The sequence below is a fragment of the Colobus angolensis genome, unplaced genomic scaffold, assembly GCF_000951035.1.
Source record: "Colobus angolensis palliatus isolate OR3802 unplaced genomic scaffold, Cang.pa_1.0 Scaffold192, whole genome shotgun sequence".
Classification (NCBI taxonomy): domain Eukaryota; kingdom Metazoa; phylum Chordata; class Mammalia; order Primates; family Cercopithecidae; genus Colobus; species Colobus angolensis.
Genome location: NW_012115066.1, coordinates 613,119 through 641,068, shown reverse-complemented (window position 1 = coordinate 641,068; position 27,950 = coordinate 613,119). Strand labels below are relative to the sequence as shown.

The following is a 27,950-nucleotide window of genomic DNA, read 5'->3' as shown; positions in this document are numbered from 1 at the left end:
GTTTCACTGTGTTAGCCAGGATGGTCTCGATCTCCTGACCTTGTGATCCGCCCGTCTCGGCCTCCCAAAGTGCCGGGATTGCAGGCTTGAGCCACCGCACCCGGCCAGATTTTTTTTTTTACAACCCAATTAATATGGGCAATCAGATGCACTTCAATATCAAATCTAAGATGGAAACAGTGGTCAAAAGAAAACATCTTCAAGTTCTGAGTATATCTCCAGAACCAGAACCAACGAAAATATTTTGCTGCTTATTAGCATCTCAGTAAGATTGAATTTCAGCCTCCAACTCACCAGTTTTTAATCTGGCTCCAGATACTGCTTTTTTGCATGTCACCTTGCTTGATTGACACAAAACAAGAAAAACTAAGGATGCAGTGGCGTTCCAGTTTGTGCATTGTCCTGCTTCTCTAAAGTGGACATAACCCTGTCTCTCTCTTTCTCTTTGTTCTCAGTGCTGGAACTTTACCTGTCACCTTCCGTTGCCTGGAAGAAAATCTGGGGATTGATAAACGTGTGACTAGATTCGTCCTTCCTGTTGGAGCAACCATTAACATGGATGGTACAGCCCTTTACGAAGCGGTGGCCGCCATCTTTATAGCCCAAATGAATGGTGTTGTCCTGGATGGAGGACAGATTGTGACTGTAAGGTGAGGAGGGTGGGGTAAAACACAAAAACAACTACCTGTTGTTCTACCCTGTTTCCCCTCCACACTAGCTCCATGTGACAGAGGCCACTTGAATTTCATTTCTGCTGGTGGAAGACAATGAAGGTAATAAAAGAAGAGGAATTATTGACAGCCTTCAAAAGGAAAAGATTGCGACAAGAAAGAAGACTCTCATTAATACCTCCTGTTTGTATTGCATATGTCAACTTGCTTTAGAAATTGGATATTATTTGATTTTTAGCAATCCTGTGATGTAGGCCGGGTAATTTCTTTGTCCATTTAATAGACGAAGAAACTCAGGCACCAAGAGGCATGGTAGTTTGTCCATGGCTACAGCATGGGTGTAAGTAAGGCCAACATCAGTAATGATTTGACAGGACTGTAACTGAGGCCAACATCAGCTGACTCTGGATCCATTTTTTGTTTCAGTAAAATATGCTCCGTTCAATATTCTATCACCAGAGGGTAACGGCAGAAATTACAAAATACTGGAAGAGATTCCTAAATATGACATATACTATTTTATTACAAGTAAATAGCACATAGTTTTGCTTTTACTAAAGCTGTTTTTATTTAAATGCATTCATCATTTTAAAAATTCAGAAAGAACATTTTCCTAAGAGATCATTAAAAATGTGTTGCCTCACCATAAACTTAAAAGATCACACCTACTAGCCAAACTAACACTTCACTTTCTTGCTTCTAGGTTGAGTCATTGAAAATATTGGTCTTCAACCCATTCAATGTTATATTGACATTATAGCATGAAATAAAGCTTTTTGCAATCATCATTTTAATATTATCACTCCCAACCCATCTAAATGCTTCAATTAAGCCAGAAGCCAATTTCTGCCCTAACTTATGTTATATCCCTACTCTCAGTCTCAATTTCCTCATCTATAAATAAGGAAGGTATTCATAATTTGGGGCTAAAAGCCCAGAGTGTTGCTTTGTTTGCCTTGAAATATATTGTAAAAGGTTAGAAATTCATCCTCTTATAAGACAGCTGCACTTCAGTTTCCTACAGTCTCCCCTGCCTACCCTATTACTTATGCCTGGTCTGCTGCACCTGTCACCGCAGCTTGGTCCTTTAAGACACTGCAGTTTGTCAATTTTGGACTCAACAATTTATAAGTTTTATTTCCCCTCTCAGACTCTATGTGATCAGAAAACATAGGGAGTAAGTGGGTCACATTCTGTGTGACAGATGTACTTGCAGTAGAAAGAGAATTCCAGATATTAGAATAGCCAAGGCCTGGGTGATTCATTTTAGGAAATGAATGAGGTAGACACTGGAATACACTTTCATCCTCCACGATGATAATCACTCCACTCTTTGGTTCCTCTGAGGTGGCAGACTCTTTCCATACATTGCTTTGAACATGCCCAGCAGTCCTGAAGAGAAGGGATAGTCATCATTCCCATTTTACAGAGGAGACATGTGAGGCTCAAAGAAATTATGTGACAGACCTAGGTCTCATGGTTATGGGTGGCAGAGGCAAAAGTCAAATTTCTATTCCACAGTTTACCTCTTCCAACCACAAGTCATTTCTTATTTCTGACTATGACTCAAAAACAGATATTAGAATAGTGTTTTTGTTGACTTTTTCCATTGGGCATTAGAAGGGGCAATATTTTTTGGGTTCATGCTAAGGTGCTAGCCTCTTTCTCCCACTTCAGTTTCTCCCCCAGGCAGCACTGTCAACCTCTATATTAGAAACTTTGGTAATAATCTGGTGTCTGGTTGATTCATGTTATTCAACAGTCCATTCTCTGGTAGGCCTTTAGTGGACTAGGGCCATTTTAGGAGATCTCTCCTAAGAGGCAGTGTTCATTGGGGTCTGATGTCTCTACATGCTCAGATTTTTAAAAAGTCCAAACTGACGGACCACCCAGTGTCTGTAGCAGTGCTGGAAAATTCCTCTAATCATGTCCTCTATGTGTTCTACGGGCTGATACTGCCATGGAATGGCCACTTCAGAGCCTGTGCTTGATCTGTCTAGCTTTGAGGTATTCAACCAGCTCAAGGACATTTTTGTTAAAACACAGCTTTCTCCTTTCTCCTTATAACCATTCCAGAAGATTTAGTGAATATCCCATACACATCTGAGTTCACTTTAGCAACTCAGCAAATAGAGAAAAGAAAAATTCACCATGTTTAATACACACACAATATGAAAACATGAAATAGCAATCACATTTATTTAATCAGCTAGCCGAAATGTCTTCCAGTGACTCTCTTGCTAAATTATCTCACCTTAGATAAGGAAACAGAGGCTCAGAGAATAGATCACACATGGCCATCTAGAGGAACAACTACAATTTAAGTTTCCAAATGCTGGCATATGCTTCCATTTATTTAACTTGTGATCCTAGAAACAGACCTAAAAAGTAGATTTTGGGTTCCGTATTTTACAGATGGAGAAAATGAGGCACAGTAAGATGAGGTAACTGGGCCAGGATCACACTGTTTATAAGAGGCAGAAATGGGATTTGAACCCAGACCACCTTACTCTGGGGTTTGTGTTTTTAACCAGTACACACACTGCCTCCACTATATTATACTGTTGGGTTGCAAAATAATAATTTATATATATATAATAAAATCTTCACAACCACCCTATGAATTATATACTACAAGGGAGCCTCAGTTTCCTCATCTGCATAATGGGAACAATAACAAATTCTAGGGTGGCTGAGAATATGGTGCCTGGCTCATAGTCTCTTATGAGTATGAACCAGGCACCAGTCAATAAATGTTAGCTTCTATTATTATTATTGATGTCTAATAAAACACACAACAGTCCTAGAATATTAAAGAAAAATGTGGCCATGACATCATGAGTACCGTGATGTTACTGACAATGGAAAACATATTTCAGGTCAGAAGATCAAGTCTTTCAAAATTATGTCCTAACAATTATCACAAGACTGCTAACCTCTCTTGCTTTAAAACTCAAAGACAAAAAGGGCTTCTTAAGAAAGTCTTTTGCCAGGCAAAAGTCATTTCTGCTCTCTCAACTCTTGGTCTTGATGGTAACCATATTTTCCATTAAGTTCCCACTATTAGATGGGAACTTACAGATGGGAGAACGGACCAGTGAGTGATTTAATTTATGCTTAAATTCTATAAATTTATCTACACAGGGTTTGTTTTATATTAACAGTGATACTACTGAGCATTTTCAGTTGACAAAAGATGAGTTTGACCATACACATTTAAATCTCTGGCCCCTGGGTGAGTTCAGTCAAATCCTCCTGAATTGTAGCCCCCACAAGGGCTACCTCTGGGGCACCCACCACGGGTGGATATACTTCATGCTTGCAGTTTATTTGGAGGAAAATAGCCAAATCTATCTTCATGCTGCACTTCTAAGTAAATTCTTCATTGCTCTCCTTTCACTGCATATAGGAAAATAGTGATTAGAAATTCTCAGCATTTTATTAATTCATAGAATTTTCAATGTAGGGAGGGATCAAGGCCATCAAGGACCAGCGTGGCATTGAAATCAAGTAGACCGTTGTTCAAATCCCAGCAGACTATGTTCAAGCTGTGTGACCTAAGTTTCTCCACCCATCCTATATATGTTTTCCTCACGGTGAAAGCAGGTGTTACCGTATATGTCCCTTGCAGGGTTACTGTGAGGTTCTGCTCTGATATTGTGTGTCTAGTATTTTAACAGCTTCCAGGAACCCTAGAGAAGTGAGCCAGGGGAGTGGAAGACCAGGCAAAGCAGAAAGCAATGAGGGATGCAGGTAAAATCACTGCCCAAGGAGCTCTTGCAGGGCTTAGAATTCCACAGACAGACACTGTGCCCACTGGAGGGTGAGGATATTATTAGGGTGGAGGACAAGAGGGGAAAGCAACTTCCAGGAAGAATTATCTTTACAAGACTTTGTCTCACACAACCAAAAGATAACCAGATAATGTTAGTGTTAACCACAGTTCAAGGGGATGTGCAAGAGTGACTCAGAGCAACTGATGCTGTAAATAAAACAGTCAAGGTCAAGACCGTTGGAACTTGGGGAGTTCCCCTTCCCTGGTGTTCTGTCTGTCTGGGAAATGGTTGAGAATTCCCTTCTTCCAGCTCTCGGGGTTTTAGGGAAGTTTTCATTGCAAAGCAGTTTGGTCCTGTCCAGATTTCTTGACAAGAAAAACAATTCACATTTACTGGGCGGGATGGGGTGGGGTGGGGATGGGCCAGAATGTGCCCGGCCCTTCTAAGTGCATTTTAATTTATTAGCTCCTGAAAGCTTCTGACCACCCCATGAAAGAGATACCATTACTGTCTCCTTTTTACAGACGAGGAAATCAAGGCACAGAGAGGTTAAGTTGCCTGTAGTCATGTGGTTATTAAGTGGCAGAACTGGAATTTGAACTCAGGTTGTTCAACTGCTGAACTTTCATGGCTGAGCACTCCATATTGTACCTCTTGTGACCCAGATAGATTCAAGGAAGTTGGAGTGCGCCAAGCCTTGACACCATGGAGTGGGAGGGGAAGGGTGTGGTTGGGGGGTCTGTAGATCACACCCAGGGGAAGTGTCTATGCAAGGATGGGCCTAAACCTGGGAAGGATGGCAATATGGGAAAAACAGCTCAAACCACAGGCTCTCCACGGGCCTTAATATCCCAAAGATAAGATTAAGTATATTCAGGTCCCTCCCAATGATAAGACCCCAGGATTCTGTGCTTGGTCGCACTCATGGCCCAGATTTAGTTGAAACAATTTGAGAGGCTGCCTCTCAGCTCATAAAATTTCTAGGATTTTATAACTACAAAGAAAGCAGTCCCCCTTACCTTTTGGTACCCACAAAAACAACTTGGGAATCCATATTTCCAAAGTACTCTTGATATGATATTTTGATATGACAGTTTGGTACAAATGGCATCCAGAAAAGAGGAAAAAGAGTCACTGCCCTTTGCCAGACCACAGAGACTTCCTGGTGTCAGGACAGGGCACTTGAACTCCAGATTAACCCTCTCCCAAAGACAAATTTCAAAATGGTGCTGGGTGTGGCCCTGGCATTGTTTGGAAAAAACTGATGAGATGCTTCAGAAAGAAAGCCTCCCTTTCTTTCAGTATCATTTCTTGGCATCCTCCTTCTGAATAATGTATTTTCCAGCCCATGGTGAGGCATCCAGGCGCGTGACGCTTAGTGTCATTTGGAATCTGTTGATTTGTTCCCCTGATGTCTAACTCAGTTGGGTCTGGATATTTGCTATTCTGAGTTCTCATGCTAACCTTGGCAATGGCCTTCTCAGGCCCTTGCCACGTAGTCCAAAAGCCTCTGGTGCTCACAGAGACATAAAAGCATAAGCAAAAATGAATGCAGTTGTGTTCCCATGGGAGGATTAAGGGCGATTTGTTTTTATCTTTAATATTTCCTTGCCTGCTTTTAGAGCCACGCTTACCTTATTTGAGCCCTGTGATATATTAGACTAATTGGATAGCATGATGGGAATAAGGCTCCAATCCATGAATTTATAAGCTTACATCATAGTTGAGCAGAACCCAAATAGGCCTTAATCCTTAATTCCTGGGTCTTAGTACTTTAGATTTCTCTATTCCTTGGTGGAGAGTATGGGGTGGGGGTTGGGGGGGGGTGGGGATTTTATGGCCTCAGGAAAATTAGAGCTTAGAATTGCCAGGGTTGGTTTTGCTAAGATTCTTTCCATTTCCATGACCTGGACTTCTCTGTTCTTATAGCCTCACAGCCACCCTGGCAAGCGTCGGCGCGGCCAGTATCCCCAGTGCTGGACTGGTCACCATGCTCCTCATTCTGACGGCCGTGGGCTTGCCAACAGAGGACATCAGCCTGCTGGTGGCTGTGGACTGGCTGCTGTAAGTGCCTGTGGATGGGGTTCTGCTGGGACTGTGAGTACTGCCTCCCAGGGATGGACAGGTGGCAAGACTGCAACCAAGATCTTAGCTAATCCCCATGGCAACTCCGTCACTCTTCCTTCCTCCTTCCCACTCACATTTACTGAGTACCTATTTGAGAATGAAAGAAGAAAAAGATTAAATATTTGAAGGCCTCACAGTCTAGTGGAGGAATCAGATAGATTATGACACAAGGTTAAAAGTACTGTAATAAGGAACCAGCTACTGATGCATTCAAAGAATCTCAGAACATTATATTGAATGAACAGAGCCAGACACAAAGGAATATGTACTGTATGATTCCATTTATATGAAGCTCTAAGAAAAGACAATGTAACACATATCAATAGAAAGAGATCAGTTGGGGCTGGGTGCAGTGGCTCACGCCTGTAATCCCAGCACTTTTGGAAGTCGAGGGAGGTGGATCATCTGACGTCAGGAATTCAAGACCAGCCTGGCCAACATGGTGAAACCCCATCTCTACTAAAAATACAAAAAAAATTAGCTGGGCATGGTGGCATGTGCCTAGAGTCCCAACTACTGGAGAGGCTGAGGCAGGAGAATGGCTTGAACCTGGGAGGCGGAGGTTGCAGCGAGCTGAGACTGTGCCACTGCCCTGTAGCCTAGGGGACAGAGTGAGACTCTGCTTAAACAAAAAAAGAAAGAACAAAGAGATCAGTGTTTTTTTAGGGCCAGGTATAGGGGAATAGAGATTAACTGGGAAGGAACACAAGGAAACCTTTGGGAGTGACAGAAATGTTCCGTATGCACAGGTGTTTACATTTGTCAAAACTCTTCAAACCATGCACTTAAAATGGGTACATTTTGTTGTATGTAAGTTACACTTCAATAAAGTGATTAAAACATAGCACACATATAAAAGCACAGTGATAAAGAGAAGCCTTCATCTCAGTCAAGAATGGAAGGACAGAGTGGAGAATATCAAGAAACATGAAAATGGTTACTGAATTTGAGTGTTCACTAGGTGAACTAGACTGAGCACTTTATATCTTCCTCTTTAACAGCCTTGAAAGTTCCATGTTATTATTCCCACTTTATAGATGAGGACACTGAGGTTTATAGAGGTAAAGGGACTTGGGAATGGACAGATATCCGATCCTCGGTCAGCCTGTCTCTGGAGCCTGACAAATTATTGTTTATGGTCACATTCAAGCTTCTAAAGGCAGTGGTAGCTGAGCTGAATCATAACCAATAGGTAAAAGTTTCTCAGGTGAATGTAGGGAGAGGAGGGACAGGACATTCCCGTCAAGGCCAGCCTTCACAGAGGCACTGAGGTTATAGCACTGTGAGGATGTACGAGTGGTCTGGTACTCTTGGAGGCAGTGGGTGGTGAAAGGTGAGCAAGATGGACATCCTCAAAGGCCGTGCAGAGAAACTTGAACTTGACCATGTATGGTAGTTCAGCTACCTTTCCCAGTGAAGGACATTTTCCTCATTTACAAAACTCACTGCCCATTCACAAAGGTGGGAAAGTCTAACCAGATGGTCCTCTAATAGGGGATTGCAATGGATCCCCTCTAAGTGCCCACTTGGGCTTTGATGTTCTATGAGATACACACCGATGCCTCCTGTCCAGCATTAGAGTTATATGACAGGGCCTCCGGCAATGCCAGTCTTCAATGTCAGAGGCACAGAGTGACACGTGCTGGCCCAGAGGCCCAAGGCCAAAGTGCCCACACTTATTTTTCAAACTGCCTCACTTGCCAGTAGCAAATTTTCTGACATTTATTGGCATTGATTTTAAGAGCCAGAAACCACATTTTTTTTTTTTCCAGATGGAGTCTTGCTCTGTTGCCCAGGATGGAGTGCAGTGGTATGATCTTGGCTCAGTGCAACTTCTGCCTCCTGGGTTCAAGCAATTCTCCTGCCTTAGCCTCCTAAGTAGCTGGGACTACAGGCATGTGCCACCACACCCGGCTAATTTTTGTATTTTGTAGAGACAGGGTTTCACTATGTTGGCCAGGCTGGACTCAAACTCCTGACCTCAAGTGATCAGCCCACCTCGGCCTCCCACAGTGCTGAGATTACAGGCATGAGCCATTGTGCCCAACCTCAGAAACCGCATTTTGTGGACTTGAGTTTGTTCCTCCTTCCTACCCCCACCCTTCCAAAGAGAGGAAAATGCAAGTGGCTGAAGGGAGGAAGGACATCTGGGAAGGCTAAAAAGAAGCCCGACCTCTCCATAAGATGTGCCTGCTGTTGGTGCAGACAACAGGACTTAGGTTAGAAGTAAGAAGCGCCCAGCACTTTGGGAGGCCTAGGCAGGCGGATCACCTGAGTTCAGGAGTTCAAGGCCAGCCTGACCAACATGGAGAAACCCTGTCTCTACCAAAAATGCAAAATAATTAGCCGGGTGTGGTGGCATATGCCTGTAATCCCACCTGCTCGGGAGGCTAAGGCAGGAGAATCGCTTGAACCTGGGAGGTGGAGGTTGCAGTGAGCTGAGATCGTGCCATTGCACTCCAGCCTGGGCAACAAGAGTGAAATTCCATCTGAAAACAAAACAAAACAAAACAGAAGTAAGAAGTGGCTCCCTGAACAGAATCAGTTCAACTTGGGAGGGCTGCAAGGAAGGCCATGGATCTTCTTGACTGGCTCCTTCATCATCAGAAAACACTCAGGAAAAACCTTTAGCGGAAGGTGAAGAGCAAACAAAATAGCCTCATCTCTGTCTCTGCCAGTCTCTCAGGTGGTGGTGGTGGTGTCCTTACCTGCCAGCTTGGTTGTTCTCTGTGTCCTATGTTTGGCCCCAAGGGACAGCCTTTCTCATGACATCTGTTCAGATAAGGCAGCTGAGAGTCAATGGTGGTGTATGGGTGGGAAGGATTGTGAGAGAAGGGGATGAAGGATACAAAGGAATGGGGTAGGCTGTTGGATGGAAGGGGGACCAAGGGGAAATGAAGACATTGGCAGTGGTCTAGAGACAGAGCACATAGTAGGAGCTCAATAAATATGTGCTACTCTTAACCACATAGTTGCTGTGTGATAATTTCTTCTCCTCCCACATGAGAAGAAAGATGAAGGAAGCCATTTAAGTTCTGCTGAATTTCCCTGTGACTTGTTGCTTACTTAAAACCTTGACTCTTTGCCTGTCAAGTCTTTTCAATGCGTGTTGTCATTGAGGGTCCCTTGCCTGCTGCAACAATATCACCTCACTTTTTTCTTGGGCTTATTTCCAAGGCTTTAAACCACCATTAGAGATTCATCTTTTTAAAAAATATTATTATAGAGGCTGCCCCCCTTTATAATACAAATGCCTTTGAGTGGAAAAAATGCACTAATATGATCAGGAATGAGGAAAAGGGGCTGATATTTGGTGGGTACTGCAATATCTTTACATCTGTCTCCATTTAATCATTAAGGTGCCCTATGATGTATTTCCAGGTGAGAAAACTGGGAATCAGAAGGGTTGAGTGTTTTACCTGATGCACAGCAGAGCTTGTATAGCCAGGTCAGGGCACTTCACCCAACTCCACACAGCCTCCTAATTTGTACTAAGCAGTTCTAGCAGTGGGGAGGAGGAACAGAGAGGCCCAGAGTTGGTAAAGTTGGAGAAGACACACTTATTAGGGCCTTCTATTGGGCTATGGTTTGAATATTTGTCCAGTCCAAAACTCATGTTGACATTTAATTGCCATTGTAGTAATATTAAGAGGTAGGACCTTTAAAAGGTGATTACATCATGAAGGCTTCACCCTCATGAGTGGGGATGGTGCATTATAAAAGGGCAAGTTCAGCCCCTTCTTGCCCTCTCTTTGCCTTTCTGCCTTCTGCTCTGTCATCATGCAGAAAGAAGGCCCTTGCCAGATGCCAGTGTCTTGACCTTGGACTTCCCAACCTCCAGAACTCTGAGGAAATAAATTTCTGTTCTTCACAAATTACCCAATCTCAAGTATTTTGTTATAGCAGCGCAGACTAAGACACACCTAAATCTGCATGCTAACCAGAGAAATATTTTTGACCTATTTTTTTCTTCTCTCAGCATGAAAATAACAAATAGACTCAATGAGGACAAATGGGGTACAATCAAGGTCTTAGCCACTCTTAGAATTCAAGTCCTCCAGCCCCAGTGGGTCTGCCATTGTGGGCCCTGTTCCTTCTTGGCAGTCATTTGTTCTCAAGCCTGTTGGATGTGAGTCACTTCATGAAACATTCAAAACCCTGCCTACTTCTGACCTAAATGTTAGCAAATGAAATAGGAGGGCCAGGTCCTCCCAGATCACCCCACGCAGGTGCTCACATGCTTATACTTGCAAAGGAAAGCAGAGCGTCCTAACTCCAGGGCTGAAGTGTGTCAGCAGGAGGGAGTTGGCTGAATTTAAAAAAAAAAAAAGGATGATACATTTGGATTAACTATATTGATGAAATCAAGTAAGAGAAAACCCTATCCTTGGCTGGAGATGGGAAGAAAGGAGCAAATGAAGAGCTGTTATCCAGTTCTAGGGCTCTGATCTCAAATGGAGGGAGGAGTGTGATGAAGGGAAAGAGAGTCTAAGAGGCAGGAGCCCTGGGTCTGAGAGCTCTGCACTTACTATCCATAGGACCTTGGGCAAGTGACTTTCTGAGCCTCAGCTACATTATGTGTGAAATGGAGCAATAACCTATCAGGCTGGAAGCAAGAGTCTAGGTTCAATGCCTTTGAGTGCCCTTCTAGTTTTAAGACCTAGAGTAGAATTCTGCTGGGGATGAATGTTTGTATACAAATAAACATGAGCATTTCTTTTAAGAGGAAAAGAAGAAGGAAGGGTAGAGGATCCTGGGAAAATATGTGTAGCTGTTTGCAGCTAGGTCGGATCTGCTTTGAATTAGTAATGGTGACACATTCTTTCTCACCAGCAAGAGGAGTTCTGGAAACTAGCTCTTGGTTATGGGCTCTGTGACTGTTGGGTGCTCATTAGTGTGTAAGTGGTGGTGGGGGCTAAGATGAGATGGGGTGCAACTGGCCATTCCCTAGATCAGTAGCCTGTGGAGGAAAAGCAGACAGAAAGAAAAGAGGGAATTTTCTTTCTCTTTAGCCAAGGTTTGTAAGCTTTCATAACTAGCAATTTTTCCATTTAAAACCAAACAAAGCCTACAGTGACATTTAATGTGTCACAGTGTTTGCCAACTGCTGGAGACCAGCCAGCCTTGTTACTGCCCTTTAAGCCCTGGATGGTTTTCAACAGGCAGGCTTAGCTGTTCTGTAAATGTCATGGTGAAAACCAAGATTCTGGAGTTCTGAAAAATGCTGAGTCCCAGAGCACTGGATGGGTGGGACTGTTTAAAACTAGAACCTTTCCCTGGGTCCAAGAAGCTCTTTGTGTCAGGAGCCCTTGGCAGATATTTATAAGAGACCTTGCTGACACCCCAATGTCTCTGACAGAGACAGGATGGAGTGATAAATGGGAGCCAATACCAGGAAGAGGTAATAAATAACTGGGTCTGGCTACAGGTAGGAAAAGGAAAATCAAAATAAAGTGAAATCCAAGTGGACCCTGTTCCTTGTGGGCCCTGTTCCTTCTTGGAACAGGGAATTGTGGCCCAATTCTCACGTAAGACTCTCCTGGTGAGATCTTTTCTGGGCTCACATGTGCTAAGTAGGGAATATAGTTGAGATGGCACTTAGAAGGAAGACCTCAAAGAGCCTCCACCCTCTAGAAGTGCTCTGAAGCTCCTCCCATTGGCATTCCTCTCTGGAGAGAATAGAGCATTCGTTCTCAAACTTGAGCATGCACCAAAATCTCCCAGAGATTTATCTGAGATGGGGCTGGAGAACTGGCATTTCTAACAAGTTCCCAGGTGATTCCGTTGGTGCAATCTCCAGGGACTCTCCCTTCCAGAAGCAATGAACTAGAGACAGGGAAGGAAAACAGGAGTTTCTGATTGTGGGTATATGAGCACCTCTACTTTTTTTTTGAGTAACGGTTGACAGTTCATGCATCCATTCAAAAAAATAGATTGAAAGGATGCAGGATGCAAATAGCTAATACTTAGTGAGTGTCCCTTAAGTGTTAGACATTGTTCTAAGCACTTTACATGGGCTCGTTTAAAAGTCACAGCAGATTATGAAGCAGCTAATAGTATTATCACTGTCTTACAGTTGAGAAAACAGGTTCAGAGAGAAGTAACTTATCCCAATTTAGTGGATATTAACTGGCTGACTTGGGGTTCAAACCCAGATGATCTAGATATCCTTGGGTGTTCCAGGCGAGCTCATCTTAGTTCTGCTGTTTTAAAAATTTAAGACACACACATGTATGCGCACGCACACACACACACACACAAACACTTAACTGACTGACTTACCCTCCACTCGTGGCTGGTGGAAAACAAAACTAATTCCTACATTAATCTTTTCTTTGAAGATTTTAGGGGCTTATGTCTGTCTTAGTCTTTTGCTTTGATTTCCCACTTCCACTAAATTCTCTTTTTTACACCTTATCTCCAGTCTACATCAATGTCACCAAGGAATGTGGCCCCTTTTCCACTAAGTCCTTTCCTCTCTCGCCAAAGTGTCTCTGACTTGAGGCAGCGTAATTGCAGATCAAGGCGGGATGGGGCAGGGCTGTAGTTCTGTGCAGCAAAATCATTTTTAATATATCACAAAATAAATGCATGTTCATAGAAAAGGGCAGGACAAAGTTCAAAAGAGTAATAAAATGAAAAAGAAGTCATCTCCCCTTCGCCTACTGTTGAATCTCAAGTGTTATTTCACTGTTAATAATTTCAGGTAGAACAGAAATAAAATAAAAACGTAATGTTAGGCATCTCCTTTTTAAAATAATCTTTTAGTATTCCCCACTCCTGGGAATTTCCCCCTGGGCCTCCTTGTTCTCCATCTTTGAATCTTTCCCTGGCTCTCTGGACACCCCTCTCCTTTTCATCTGTAAAGTAATTTGAGCTCTCTGTGCCTCTCTCCTCATCCTTTTAGATCATGGCCTGCACTCTGACTTTTTAGCACCAAAATATCCAACCAGATGTTTTACTAAACAAAAACCAATTATGTCTCTAGAGCTAATCTGCTTTCAAGTCTTAAACTCACAATCCATCCTCGTCCTGCCCTTTCCACATACCAGCCTCCCCATTCTCCCCTGCTCAGCCCGTGCCATAAGTAAATGAAACATAGTCTCAGTCCTCAGGAGCTTATAGTCTAGTAATGTGGTCAAGAAATCCCAATGGAGCATGCTAGGTGCAAAAAGAAATGGATAAGATGTAGTGGAGGAATAAAAGAGAGAATGCTCTGATCCTGTTTTCACTTGGACTAAAAATGGTAATATAAGGAGAAGCTTCTTTTGGGTCATATAAGCCTTTTATATAAAAGAGCCTTGGTGGAAGACCTCTTGGTTGACAAGCACTCAATACATGTTAGCAGTTATTATCTTCTCAACATGCTTGCAGGTGAGTATCACTCTCCATATGTTATCAATGAGAAAGCTGAGCAGGATAGGTTAAGAAATCTTTTCTGTTGGAGCTGGGATTGTTATCCAGGCTGGAATCCGGACTTCACGCTCTTAGCCAATGCTTACATGGATCTCCTTTTCTTCCCTAACCCCATGTGACTTTAGCCCTTCAATGCCCAGAGCTGTGCCAGCCTTCCTCAGGTTTGGGGCCTCAAGTGACCCCTCTGCCACACCCTGCCCCTAAAGACAGTCCCTTGGCATCATGCATCCTGAGAGGCAGGCGCTATGTTTTGTTTCTATCAATATTAAGTTGAACCATATGAAATTGCCAATATTTGACCTTTTTATATTGAAATAAATGGCAATTTCATATGGTTCAATCCAATGCAAGACACCAGATGAATTGTGGGTGACCCAGCTCCCTCAGCCCTGTTCTTCTCTGTGAACCAGGATTTCCAGACGATTTCACATTTCCCTGCTAGAGGATTTAGACTGAGAGATGAAGATGAGACAGAGTACCTTGGTACTTGTTTTTCTTCCAGTGACTCAGTGTGAAATAACTCAGTCAAGCCCCTCTCTCATTTTTGGTTCCTGGTGACCTCTAAAGCATAGCCGTGTCATCTGTAGAAAACCCACGAAATGGGCCAGGCACAGTGGCTCACGTCTGTCATCCCAGCACTTTGAGAGGCTGAGGTGGGTGGATCACGAGGTCAGGAGTTCAAGACCAGCCTGGCCAACATGGTGAAACCCTGTCTCTACTAAAAATACAAAAATTAGTTGGCCATGGTGGCACATGCCTGTAATCCCAGCTACTCAAGAGGCTAAGGCAGGAGAATTGCTTGAACCAGGATGGGGGAGGTGTGGTGGCAGTGAGCCAAGATGACACCACTGCACTCCAACCTGTGATACAGAGTGAGACTTCATTTCAAGAAAAAAAAAAAGAAAACCCATGAAATGCAAGATCAGCTTTCATCTTCATCCCCTTTTTTCAGTCCTGACACACAGCCTCTAGACCCAAAGATGGCGTCACACATTCTAAAAGTTGTTTTTTACCAAGCCTTAAAGCTCCTGAGGTCAACACGAAAGACAGGGTTTCCTGAGTGGTCAGGGATGATTGTGAGAGAAAATGAAACTCTTTGCCTGTGGAGAAACTTTCCACACATGAACCGCAAACTCCCATGTCCTGCTTTGGGCCCGAGTTAAACTTCCCCAGAGTTGGTCAGACATTCCCCTGGCAGCTTCAAGGGTGTTCTACCTTGCAGCATTTTCAGAAAAGAAGACCCACGTAGAGCAGCCATGACCTACCTCCTGGCTGGGCGTCCTGGGAATCTTCCCAGAATGCCTTGTGGCAGAGAAACCTGGCATGAGAGGGTTCTGTATTCTGGTTTAATCCATATTAACAGCTTTCTGTTTAACAGAACCCCTTTAACGTCCTGCCTTCTCACTTAGAAACCTATCTTCATAACCTTGCCTTTTACTCCTTCCCTTCTGTATTGATGTAATACAGTCCCTCCACCAAAGGAAATGGCCCTTATCTGCACTCTGGATTTCCGTCCTCTCAGATCTCTCTAGGAACCTAACTTCATCAATTATTCCCCCTTCTCTGTATCTTCAGTTACTTCTCCACCAACGTCTTCTCTTTTTGATTTAAACATGTTCAAATATTCTACCTCTTAAATTAAAAATTTGATCTCTTTTCCATTTCCATCTGCCATTTCCTCTCCTTCCTTTCTTATCAATCATCTTGAATAAGCTGATTATACACAATGTCTCCATTTCTTCACCTCACATTCAATTTTTCACCTGTAGTAAGCTGGCTTCTATCACTACCTCTGTATTGAAACTGCCCTTGCCAGGCCAATAGTGACCTCTTTGTTGTTAAAACCAAAATAGCTTTTTTATCTTTATTATTATTATTATTATTATTGATGGGGTCTCGCTCTGTTGCCCAGGCTAGAATGCAGTAGCGCTATCGCCCCTCACTGTAACCTTCATCTCCTGAGTGCAAGCGATTTTCCTGCCTCAGCCTCCAGAGCAGCTGGGATTACAGGTGCATGCCACCATGCCCAGCTAATTTTTTGCATTTTTAGTAGAGACGGGGTTTCGCCATGCTGGCCAGGCTGGTCTCAAACACCTGACCTCATGATCTGCCCACCTCAGCCTCCCAAAGAACCTTCTTACCCTCATGTCACCTGATCCCTAGATAATAATTAGCATTGTTTGCCACACCCTTATTTTGGAAGCGTACTTCCATTTACTTATGAAATGCCAAACTCTTCTAGTTTCCTTTCACTTTTGCAGGCTCTTATCTTTCCCATTCATTAAATGTTGGTTGACCTTAGTGTTCCAGCCTAGACTGTCTGCTTTTTTCACTCTGCATTCTCTCCAAGGATTAACTAAGCACCTCTGTGGCATCCTCAGTCGTCCCTATGTGATGAATCCTATTATCACCTGTATCTCAGCTGTGTCTCCTGACCGTCAGTCCATATTACCAGCCATCTGTGGGGCATCTGCTCATAACTGAGTCATATGCTTCACCCTCAACATGTCCAAACCAAAGCCAGAATCTTTTCCACTCCAACTCATCATACTCCCTACATATGCTTACATTGTCTACTGGTTGCCCAAACTAGAAACCTGAGAGGAATCTTTGACTCTTTTTTATTCCCTGTAACCAGTCTTCAAGTCCTGTAATTCTATCTCCTGAGTCTTGCTCAAATCCATCTTTTTCCAAATCCACCATATCCTCACTAACTGGATTTCACTCTTTCAGGCTTATCTTTTTTTAGTTTGTTCTTCACAATAGAACAAACATGATCTTTTCTTTCAATGGTTCTTCATTACACTTGGGATAAAGACTAACCCCTGAACTTGACTGATAAGGCCATACATGATTTGGTTAATTCTTATTTTCTGCGTCTCTCACTATACTTGTTAGCCATCTTGAATTCATCTAAGTATTCCTACCTCTTAGATTTCCTGCATATTACTTCTTTCCTCTCTCTAGCTCAATTTCTTGGACTTATCCTTAGGGCCAACTCAAGATATTTCTACTTAAAGCTTTTATTATGACCCGAGTGTGATAGTGTTCTACCTACATGACCCTGTAGCACTCTGTACTCATTTCTTTTTGAACATTTATCTCACTCTAGTGGAGGAGATAGACAAATAAACAGTACATGGGTTCTTGGGGAAAAGGGAGTTTAGGAAGGATTTTTGCTGCCTGGGCAATTGGCATAGTGCCCTTACACACTCTAAGAAGCTTATTAAACATCTGTTGAATAAATAAATTCACTAACAAAGAACTCAAAGTATTAGAGTTGATGTTTTCTTCTTCTTTCTACTTGGCTATTAACATGTGTAAGAAAGGGAACATTTTCATGCTCATGTATGTCTGTAACCTACAATGAGTACTTAAAGCATGTCTAGTATTTTTCTTATTCCACTTAATACAACCTCCTGTGAGGCTGGTATTAGCCTCATTCCCTATTTCATGCTGAAGTGAAAAGTGATTTCCTCAAGTGGGAATCAGAAGACCTGGGTTAGTGTTCTCACCCAAGGTCCAGGGTCCTTTGCATCTTGATTTTCCATCAAAAGAATAAAAGCATCAATCTGCTTTTATTGTTTTTAAAAAATTCATTCATTCATTCATTTTTGAGACAGACTCTTGCTCTGTTGCCCAGACTGGAGTGAGGTGGCACAATCTTGACTCACTGCAGCCTCCGCCTCCCAGGCCGAAACGATTCTCCTGCCTCAGCCTCCCAAGTAGCTGGGATTACAGGCATGCACCACCACGCCTGGCTAATTTTTGTATTTTTAGTACAGACTGGGTTTAGTAGAGACCGGGCTGGTCTTGCACTCCTGACCTCAAGTAATCCACCCACCTCAGCCTCCCAAAGTGCTGGAATTACAGGCATGAGCCACTGCATCCAGCCAGTCTGCTTTTATCCTTTACAACTCTGTCTTGCATCCATTCCTGTCCTAATGGCTATTTCATTGGCCAGAGTTCTTTTACAGATGCAGGGAGATCTGATGGCATGGAAGAGATGTGGCGGTAAAAAGAAAAAATGTGGGGAAAACTTACTCAGAAATCCTATTCCAAAAACTTGGCTACTTCAGTGGCTGCTTCTGGAGAGCAAGGATTTGGTGTCAAGGGTTGAAGAAGCAGTTGTTTGTAAACTTATATCAACCACTTGAGTGGAAATGGATTTGTTAAACTGCAAAAGTCATTAACCCTTTAGCATAGTATTTTGTGCTTTTGTTCAAAACATGTATGTGAGTGGAGTTCCCCAAAAAGGGTAGGACCCAGCACATAATGAGTGTCAACTATGGGCTAGGAACTGAACTTGTCTTCCCCAAATTCTATAAAGTATTAATAGTTATTTTGGCTACATGAGAAACATTATGGTTGAGCAAGTGTCTTAGTCCATTCAGACTGCATAACAAAATATTATAGACCAGGTGGCTTATAAACAACAAAAAATTATTTCTTACAGTTCTGTGGAGGCTTGGAAGTTCAAGATCAAGGCACTGGCAGATTCTGTGTCTGGTGAGGGTCTGCTTCCTCATAGATAGCTATCTTTTCACTCTAGCCTCACATGGTAGAAAGACCAACGAGTCTCTGTTGGGCCTCTTTTCTGAGGCCACCGATCCCATTCATGAAGGCTTCACCCATGTGACCTCATCACCTCCCAGTGGTCCCATCTCCAGATACAATCACCTTGGAGATTAGGTTTCATCATATGAATGTTGGGGGATGCAAACATTCAGATCACAGCAGTAAGTCATCCAGATTGCACAGTTGGTAAGTGGCTGAGCTAGATTCAAAACCAGGGTTGTGTGGTTCCAGGGCGCTTCTCAACATGTGGCAGATGCTGGATTCCGGAATAATACTGCTTGTGTTCACACTTGCTTTATGACTTTACTGGGATGTGAGACTTTGGGAAGCCACTAATCTATCCAGGCCTTAGTTCTGTCATCTAGTAAATATGAATAATAATCCCTCTTCAGAGTTATAGTGAGGGTTAAATAAGGTAGTATCTATAAAGTTTTTTTTTTTTTAATTTTATTTTTTGAGGCAGAGTCTCACTCTTGCACAGGCTGGAGTGCAGTGGCATCATCTTGGCTCACTGCAACCTCTGCCTCCCAGGTTCAAGCAATCCTCCCGTCTTAGCCTCCCGAGTATCTGGGATTATAGGCACACAGCATCATGCCTGGCTAATTTCGACTTTTCGTACTGTATTGTTAACCAGGCTTGTCTCAAATGCCTGATCTCAGGTGATCCACCCGCCTCGGCCTCCCAAAGTGCTGCGATTACAGGCATGAGCCACCATGCCCAGCCTATAAAGAATATTCTTACATATAGTAAGTGTGATATAAATTTAATTGTCATCATCATTATCACCACCACCACCACCATTACCTTTGGTCTCTTTCTTTGCCAATAATGCAAATTATTCTGGGCTATGAGATCAATGGGTACTCAGAGTATTGCTCTGGAAGACCTTAGCATTCTTTGAAATTTTGCAGTTGGTCAAAGGTATTGGATATGTAAACTAAAAAGTATCTGAGTCAGGTCTCAATCAATTTAGAAGCTTATTTTTCCAAGGTTAAAGACATGCCCAGAAGAAAAAAACATGGAATCACAGAAACAGTCTGTAGCTGGTACTTTTCTCCAAAGATGATTTTGAGGGCTTCCATATTTAAAAGGACAATGCAGTCTGGAGGGAAAACAGGGAAAGTTTGGTCATTTTACTGATTCCACATGTTGCCCCGGAAAAGAAGCTGGTAGGGGAATAGACAATTAGGTATTTGTCTTGTGCTCAGTAAATTGGCACTTTACGTAAGATAAGGTGAACATAGAGTAGCTACCTGTGGGGATATTTAACTATTAGCTATCTGCTTAGGACCAGAGGGAAAAGCAGTTTCTTGCATGATTCAACTTTCGGCTTTTTCTTTTTTTTTTTCCATTTGACATAGTAAATTGGGGGCTGGAGTTTTTACTTTCCTTTCACAGATATATGACTCAGGATACATTCCAAAAGGGACTGAAAGTATAGTGGAGTAGCTCCAAAGTAGACCACAACCATATAATGGACAAATAGGTCAGCTAGTTAGTTGGGAGTGTTGCCATAGGAATTGTGCTATAAATAGGGTTAATGTTTTCAGGGGGTGATAGTAACTTAACTAGCCATATTTGGATGAGCTACCTAGAAGTTGCCACAAATATATTTGAATTGACTTGATACAATTTATAATAATATTAAAATCATACATCATAGATTAAATATTTTTTTGGGTTCTTATTAAATGTCCAGAAGCATGTAAGCACTTTGTTACCTTATTTAATGTTCACAACAACCTTCTGTATTGGAGATTTTTATTATATTCATTTTATGAATGAGGCAACTAAGGCTCTCAAATATCAAGTATGATCAGGGTTGTCACACAGGCAAGGGACAAATTGGCATTCAAATCCAAATCAGGCTGCCTCTAAAGTCCGTGCTTTTTCTTAACTACTGTCATGTATTCCTTCCTAAAACCCACATACTGGGACTTCTTAGCCATCTGTTCCAAGTGCCCAATTTTGTGGATGACCTCAAGACCCAGTCTTTGTTCAGATGTAGACCCGATCACCCTGAGGCAGATTCTCCAAAGCAGAAGAGGCGCAAGAGCATTCTCAGATGGAGAGATGCCCACAAGAGTTTAAACTCCAGCTCTGATCACATTTTTTCCCACATTTTCTTCTTAGTTGAAATCAGAAAGACGACCAGCTTATACTTTGCAAACAACTGGCCTTGCAAGGGAGCCAGGCCTGACTCTTCCTAGTGCAGCTTCCTTATTATTCTCTAATAAGAAATAGATTTAATAATAGCAACTAGAATTTATTTAGAGTTTGTTCCAAGAACAAGTTAAAGTTTCCGCTTTTCCTGGAACTAATATTATTTGAATTGAAAGCTAGAATGTCCTGGACTAAGACTGTCTCAGCATCATCTTTATGTAAACTCCTTCATTTTAATTTTTTTAAACATTTTTTGTAGTTTTTCAGCATCCTTTTAAGACTTTGAATATCTGGTAAACATGGCCAAAAGGATTCTTCACACTGATTTGCTTGAACTTATGGATGAGAGGAGAAAACTTACTCTTAAGAATTTAATTAGCTTTCCTGGCACTGAATTTCTAAGAGAGAGAGTTATCAACCATCCTTTTTTCAAGTTAAAACTTGCAACACAAGATTTGGAGAAGGATTTTCTTAATATTTCCTGATTGCAGAAACACTCTGGAAGATTTAATTTTTTTTTAGGTTAATAGAGCAAGATAAAAAGTATTTTGTTTTTTTCAGGACGAGTAGTCAGTCATAACACATATTGGTCAATGAGAAAATTATGGCTGGATTTCTTATCTAACAGCTGTGTCTGTGTGTGAGGGAAGTGGGTGCAGGGAGAAAGGGAGGCTTAGTTTCCATTCTTACAAAAACAATGACTTTTCTACTATGAGAAAGTTCACAGATGGTTAGTTTTTCCAGTAAAACTAATAAGTAACATAAGCAGAGATAGTGTAGAGTCTTCAAAAACAGAACAGTTTAAATCAGGAGTGGTTGCTGCACTCAGCTAGGTGTGTCTGGAGCCTGTGTACTCATTCTGATTTAGACACATTATTTTTCTTTAATCCTTTCTTTCCTCCTCCTCCTCCTCCTTTTCCTTTGCTACTGGTTATTGGTGTTTACCATTTGCCAGACATTTTACCAAGCACTTTACATATAATATCTCACTGAATTTTCACACAGTCTATGAGAGAAGTATAAGCATCATCTCCAACTGACAAACAAGGAAGTCAAGGCTCATGAAGGTTAAGTAACTTGCCCCAAATCAGGCAGAGGGAAAAGGTAGAGCCAGAACTCAACCCTACGTCTCTCTGACTCTAGACTTTGACCTTTCAACTACCACATAATACTGCTTCCTCACTGAACCTTTTCTGTTATTTGTTCTCAGGGACAGGATGAGAACTTCAGTCAATGTTGTGGGTGACTCTTTTGGGGCTGGGATAGTCTATCACCTCTCCAAGTCTGAGCTGGATACCATTGACTCCCAGCATCGAGTGCATGAAGATATTGAAATGACCAAGACTCAATCCATTTATGATGACATGAAGAACCATAGGGAAAGCAACTCTAATCAATGTGTCTATGCTGCACACAACTCTGTCATAGTAGATGAGTGCAAGGTACATTTCCCATTCATGGATATCGAGACCTGTATATAGTAGTGCATGCTCGATTTCTTAAGAAAAAAAAAAACAAAAACCATAAAGCCCTGCATGTATTATTGTCACATTTATTTTCCTAAAGAATCATGTAACCCAAGCTTCTGTGAGTCCCAGATCATCTAATTCTGTGTCTAACACGGCAGGAAATCAACAAGTCTGACAGAGAAAGAGTCAATCAGTTGCTTATTTTGTCCATGTGATGTGAAACAACCATTGGATTCCCCCATCTACCCCACTTGACTAATGTGACCAGTTATCTTGAATATTTTGCCCAAGAATTTGTGGTTACTAGAGCTTTTCTGACTTTCAAATATTTGATTCCTCAATTGAAACATCAAGAGAAATCCCCAGCTGATGTACCTAGCACAAGTATTTTCCTTGCTATATATCACATATTGGTCAAAAATGTGCCCACATAACTTTACACAACTATCTTTTTCTTAATTATTTTTGTGGGAAAAGTGAATTTTGACCTGAGAGTACCTTGCTCCAAAAAGTGGGTAAACAATTTCAAGTAAAGAACAGGTATCCTTCAGGACAATTACCCAGAAATGTCTTTTTAAAAACACTACATCGGCCGGGCGTGGTGGCTCAAGCCTGTAATCCCAGCACTTTGGGAGGCCGAGACAGGCGGATCACGAGGTCAGGAGATCGAGACCATCCTAGCTAACACGATGAAACCCCATCTCTACTGAAAATACAAAAACTAGCCGGGCGAGGTGGCGGGCGCCTGTAGTCCCAGCTACTCGGGAGGCTGAGGCAGGAGAATGGCGTAAACCCAGGAGGCGGAGCTTGTAGTGAGCTGAGATCTGGCCACTGCACTCCAGTCCAGGCGACAGAGCGAGACTCCGCCTCAAAAAAAAAAAAAAAAAAAACACTACATCTCAGACATTGCCTGGCTGCGCCATCTTTCTGCAGCATAGATGTTCTGGGCTCTCCTCCAAGCTGTTGGGTGCTAATTCTTCAAGCTTGATGGGTTCTGTCTAGCCTTCATTGTAACTAATTTGACATTGTCAAAGTCAGAGTGTCATGACCAGAGTAAAGCAAACTTGGAGAAACCCTGGCAGGTGAGCAGAATCAACTCTGGGGGTTGGTTTCTAAAATGATTCCACACAGCAGCTGAGGACAAGCTGAACCCAGCCAGAGATCTCTGGTACCTTTTTGACTTCTGTTGACAAGGTCACATGTAATCACTAATTTCTTCCTTTATTACTTCTGGGTCATTACAAATACATACTATGGCTCTTGCTGGGCAACTAAGGATGTCACAGAAACAATTCTCTTTACTGGATTGTAACATAGGTCCAGAATTTTCAGAGACTAGCACAGACTTTTGCTTGTCCTCTCTATATAAGATACATACATGGGTGAACAAGGACTCTGAAACAAATTAGGGAGGGAAACCATCCATCAAGAGGCAATTGCACAAGTTTATTAATTGACTCAGTGAAAATGATTCAAACTATTAGAAATTCAGATGTACCTAAAGGATATGATGCATTCTCATGGAAAGCTGGTGTTTCCCACATCTGAGTGAATGTGCTGGATTATTCCCCATCAAAATGTTAGTTTGAATCAACAAGGGTCAATAATCTTGTGAATGGCTTTATGTTCTATTATATTTAAGTACTTGTTGTGTGCCTTGTAAGGTTTAGTTGAATGTCCCTGTCTCATTCCTCTGAGATCCTATATTTTGATTATTCATCAAGTATTTATTAAATGCCTATTATCTATAAAGCCATAAATTAGGCACTGGAGGACAGCAAGAAGAATGTACAATGTTGATAAGAAGACTTGAACTCAAATTATTGCCATATGAGGAAAAGTTATGTAAAACAAAACATCATGATTTTTAAAAAATTTCATAATTATATTTGAGAAGAATCCTAGTGGTTAATTGCATATGGCCCTTTTGGAGTTTCTCAAGAGGCTTCTTAATATTTTGTAGGACACTTTTTGAAAAAGAAGGTGTGTGCACTTGGACATATCTTTAGATTTCGGACTTCCTGGATTTGTTTTTGAAGGACATCAAGCACATGAGGATAAATTTGCTTCTTTTTGTTTGTTTTTGAGACGGAGTTTCGCTCTTGTTGCCCAGGCTGGAGTGCAACGGCATGCTCTCTGCTCACCGCAACCTCCGCCTCGCAGGTTCAAGCGATTCTTCTGCCTCCGCCTCTTGAGTAGCTGGGATTTTTTTTTTTTTTTTGTATTTTCAGTAGAGACAGGGTTTCTCTGGTCAGTAACTCCTTATCTCAGGTGATCCACCCACCTTGGCCTCCCAAGCTGCTGAGATTACAGGCGTGAGCCACTGTGCCTGGCCAATTTGCTTCATTTTTAAAAGCAAACTATTTCAAACCCTATAAGGAAATGTGAATTATCCGTATCAGTAGGAAGTAAGCTAATTAGCAGTAAGGCTTTGTCCCCAGTTATACTACTGTGACCCAGCACCTAAAATAGTGTCTGGCATGTTTTAGGGGTCTCAATAAATATTTGTTGAATGTATCCTTTTAGCATCTTTAGTCCTTGCTGTATTTCAGATAACGTTTTTGCTGGACATTCCATAGAGATAGTGGATCAATCTCTATATAAATGACCAGTCAGCCAACCATCTGCAAACTCATTGGTTAATTAACCTTTAGGTGACCAATGGTCAAGCTGAGCAGGTCTTGAAGATGATGAAAATAGCTCTATTGGTTTATCAACTGTTTCAGCTGTTTACATTTTTAATGAAATGGTTGGGTTCAGCTCAGTGAAGGCTATTTTATCCTCAGCCTTTGCTAGGTAAAGCAAGTTGATTTTTCTCACTCTAAACCAGTTAACTGTGTTGACGCTGATGTGGGAAGGAGGCAGCCAGAGCCATGGAGATACATTTACACCTTCTGAGGATATCTGGGTCACATTTATTTATTCCTTTGAACTTTCTTATGGTTAATTCTGTCTCGCTATTTCCCACTTTTTAAAAACTGAGACGGAAGATGTCAGCACTTGCTGCCAATGCCATCCTCTTTTTCTTTTCTATTACCCAAGTGGTTGGAGCAGAGAGGATTGGGGAATGGAGTCCTAGCTTTCTTTAGCCCAGCCAAGAAAGGAAATGCCAAAAAAAGCTGCTGTCCCAGATACTTTGAAACATAGGCCCCAGTATTTACAAACAAAAAAACAAACCAAAACGCTTCCCCCCAAGTGCTGTCTGGTCTTCCAAAGGCACCACACTGTGATTGGTAATTTTGTACCACTATTGATGTGGTTCATCACCGAGAGCCAAATAGTCACATTCAAGATCATAGTGAACAGGCAACTTTCTCCAGGCAGACAGTCTGTCCCTGGCAGTCTTTCTTGACAGTTCACTGAAAGGGAAACAAATTTGCTGCAGCTCTGGTCAAAACTTTAACCATTTCAAGCATTGTTATGTCTCATTGGTCTGTGTATTCAAACTCTTGCCTGGTAATAGTAGTTTGAAGTTACACAATAGTTTTCAAATTTAATCAGAATAACTGCATGTGGAGCTGTCATTGCTAATTGCATGGTCTGTTTTTCTGGAAAAAAAAATTGAGGGGCTAATGGGGATTGGATGAATGGTTTTTATTTTCCTTTGCTTGATTCGTTGAAGGGCACTTGGTTTTCTGTTCCTAGCATGTTGTATGTGGTCATGATGCATGCATTTCACTTCCACTTGGGTAAGAAGAAAGTCAGATTTCTTTCAAACATTGCTGTGTTTGTCATGTCTTCATATTCTAATGCTTTCATAAATCCAGTCTCTCCATTATGTGGAATATCAGTCGTGGGTTTAAGTTTGCACATGACGTTGAGGACAGACAGAAGGTAAGCTAGGAAAACTACTTAGAAGTGGAGGGGAAAACCTCCTATTCTGCAAAAAGGTTCAGTTCACTTTGAGCCAGGGAAGCATAATATAGATGGTCTGGTAATTATATCTGATTATTAAATGTCTGCATTTAAGTAATTTAGATAAACATTGTCACCAATCTCAGACTTTTAATTCTCCCTACTTTTCTTTTTAATCTTTAAAGCTGGGATAGCTTATTTGGCACAGCTGAAACGTCATGATTTCTGATATAAAAATTAGACATGTATGCCATCTACCTGGTGTCATTGCAACTGAATCTTTCACATGCATGAGTAGAACTAGATACCTAGTTCTGGATTTCTTCCTCTGTGGTTGTATGGAGTAGCACGTGGGCACTATATTTTAAGGACTGTGTTATTGTGTGATGGATCTTTGGGTAGTTAGACACCCTGCAACACTAAAAACATAGTAGAAGTTATTCCCCAAATTGTAAAGCAGCTTTAATACACTGATACTCCCAAGGCAGATATGGATTTTTAAAATTCGCAGATCACTGTTGAAACCCAAGACAGGCTCAAATTCAATTTGGAAAGAACTCCATTTAAAACTAATATTTCAATCATGTCATAAAGTCTTGGATTTGGTGCTTCTCCACATAACCCACAGGGCTTTTTTCTGGTTCATGGCCTGTAAGCTGGATGTTGATGATAATTATTTTCAGGTAACTCTGGCAGCCAATGGAAAGTCAGCTGACTGCAGTGTTGAGGAAGAACCTTGGAAACGTGAGAAATAAGGATATGAGTCTCAGCAAATTCTTGAATAAACTCCCCAGCGTATCCTATGGTAAATGATGATTTAAACAAGTTTTCTTTAAAAAGGAAAAAAATGAAAAAAATGCATATATTTCTATGTTTACTTAATCTGTTAGCCGAGGCTTAGAGGAGCTCTTGTGAGTCAGTGATGACAGGCACGGTGCTGTGTCTTTGCCAAATAATGCTTTATAACCATCTAATTTTCTCACTTGTATTATTATTTGAATGGATGCTGCTGGAGGAATCAGTTTGAATTGAAGATACATTCTTGCCAGCTTCACTTTTCTCCCTGGATGCTCTTTTCCCAGGGGACATGAGTAAAGCAGTGTGGTACACTCCAGGGACTTGGGATGATGAGCAAACACACAGTGTGTTATTCCTTAAAGTGTTCTCCATGTCTCGCCTTGTTATGCACAAGAGATTCTATTAAAAGCCTCTAGAAGTAACTCTCCTTAAAATGTCTAGTAGAGTTTGCACATGGGCTGATTAAAAGCAAATACCTGTCTTAGGGAATTCTGACAGTTTATTTTCCATATGCTCTTTAAGTAAAATGTTTCAAAGAGAGTTTTAGAGGGAGCCATGCTCTTAAAGGCAGTTGATTAAAGAACCTATTACGTCTCTGCCTTACCCTGTGTAATCTATGAGAACAATGGTTGAAATTTCAAACTATGCTTCATAATTCTTTCTAAATTTGATAATTGATTAGAAAGTATTTTATATATAACCACTGTACATATTGACAAAAGTAAGAGAGCACAGTCAACATAAAGTTTAACCAGAGTTAAATATTCAAATTTATTTATGTTTGGTTTGCCTTCACCTGGTATAGTAAAATCAAGTGAGATTATTTGGTATATGTTTTGCTTTGTTTAACCCAAAATGTTGTTTTTTGAGTTCCTAAAGACAAAGACATTTTTAATCTGTCAATTATTTCAGTCATCATGTCTTCATCCTAGAAAGCCTCGTCATTTTACTGTCCTCACACATGGAAGACACTTGTGTTGGCTGTGCCTCTTTTAGTGTCATCTCTTGATGAAACAAGAATACTGGTATTTATCTAATATGTAGAAAGCATTTTGTTATCTTCTATCAAAGCACATAAAACCAGTTATAGGACACAG

The 27,950-nt window shown here is 41.6% G+C and overlaps 1 protein-coding gene across 2 annotated transcripts in view; it reads left to right on the top strand.

Moving 5' to 3' along the window:
• Positions 1–26,885, top strand: part of SLC1A2 (solute carrier family 1 (glial high affinity glutamate transporter), member 2) — a 166,501-nt gene extending 139,616 nt beyond the window's left edge. For both annotated transcript variants that reach the window (XM_011940714.1, XM_011940715.1), the window contains exons 8-11: positions 456–650; positions 6,377–6,511; positions 21,942–22,173; positions 26,739–26,885. In XM_011940714.1, coding sequence (XP_011796104.1) covers positions 456–650; positions 6,377–6,511; positions 21,942–22,173; positions 26,739–26,810 — 634 coding nt within the window. In that variant the 3' untranslated portion in view covers positions 26,811–26,885. The remainder of the gene's footprint in view (positions 1–455; positions 651–6,376; positions 6,512–21,941; positions 22,174–26,738) is intronic.
• Positions 26,886–27,950: the final 1,065 nt, after the last annotated feature.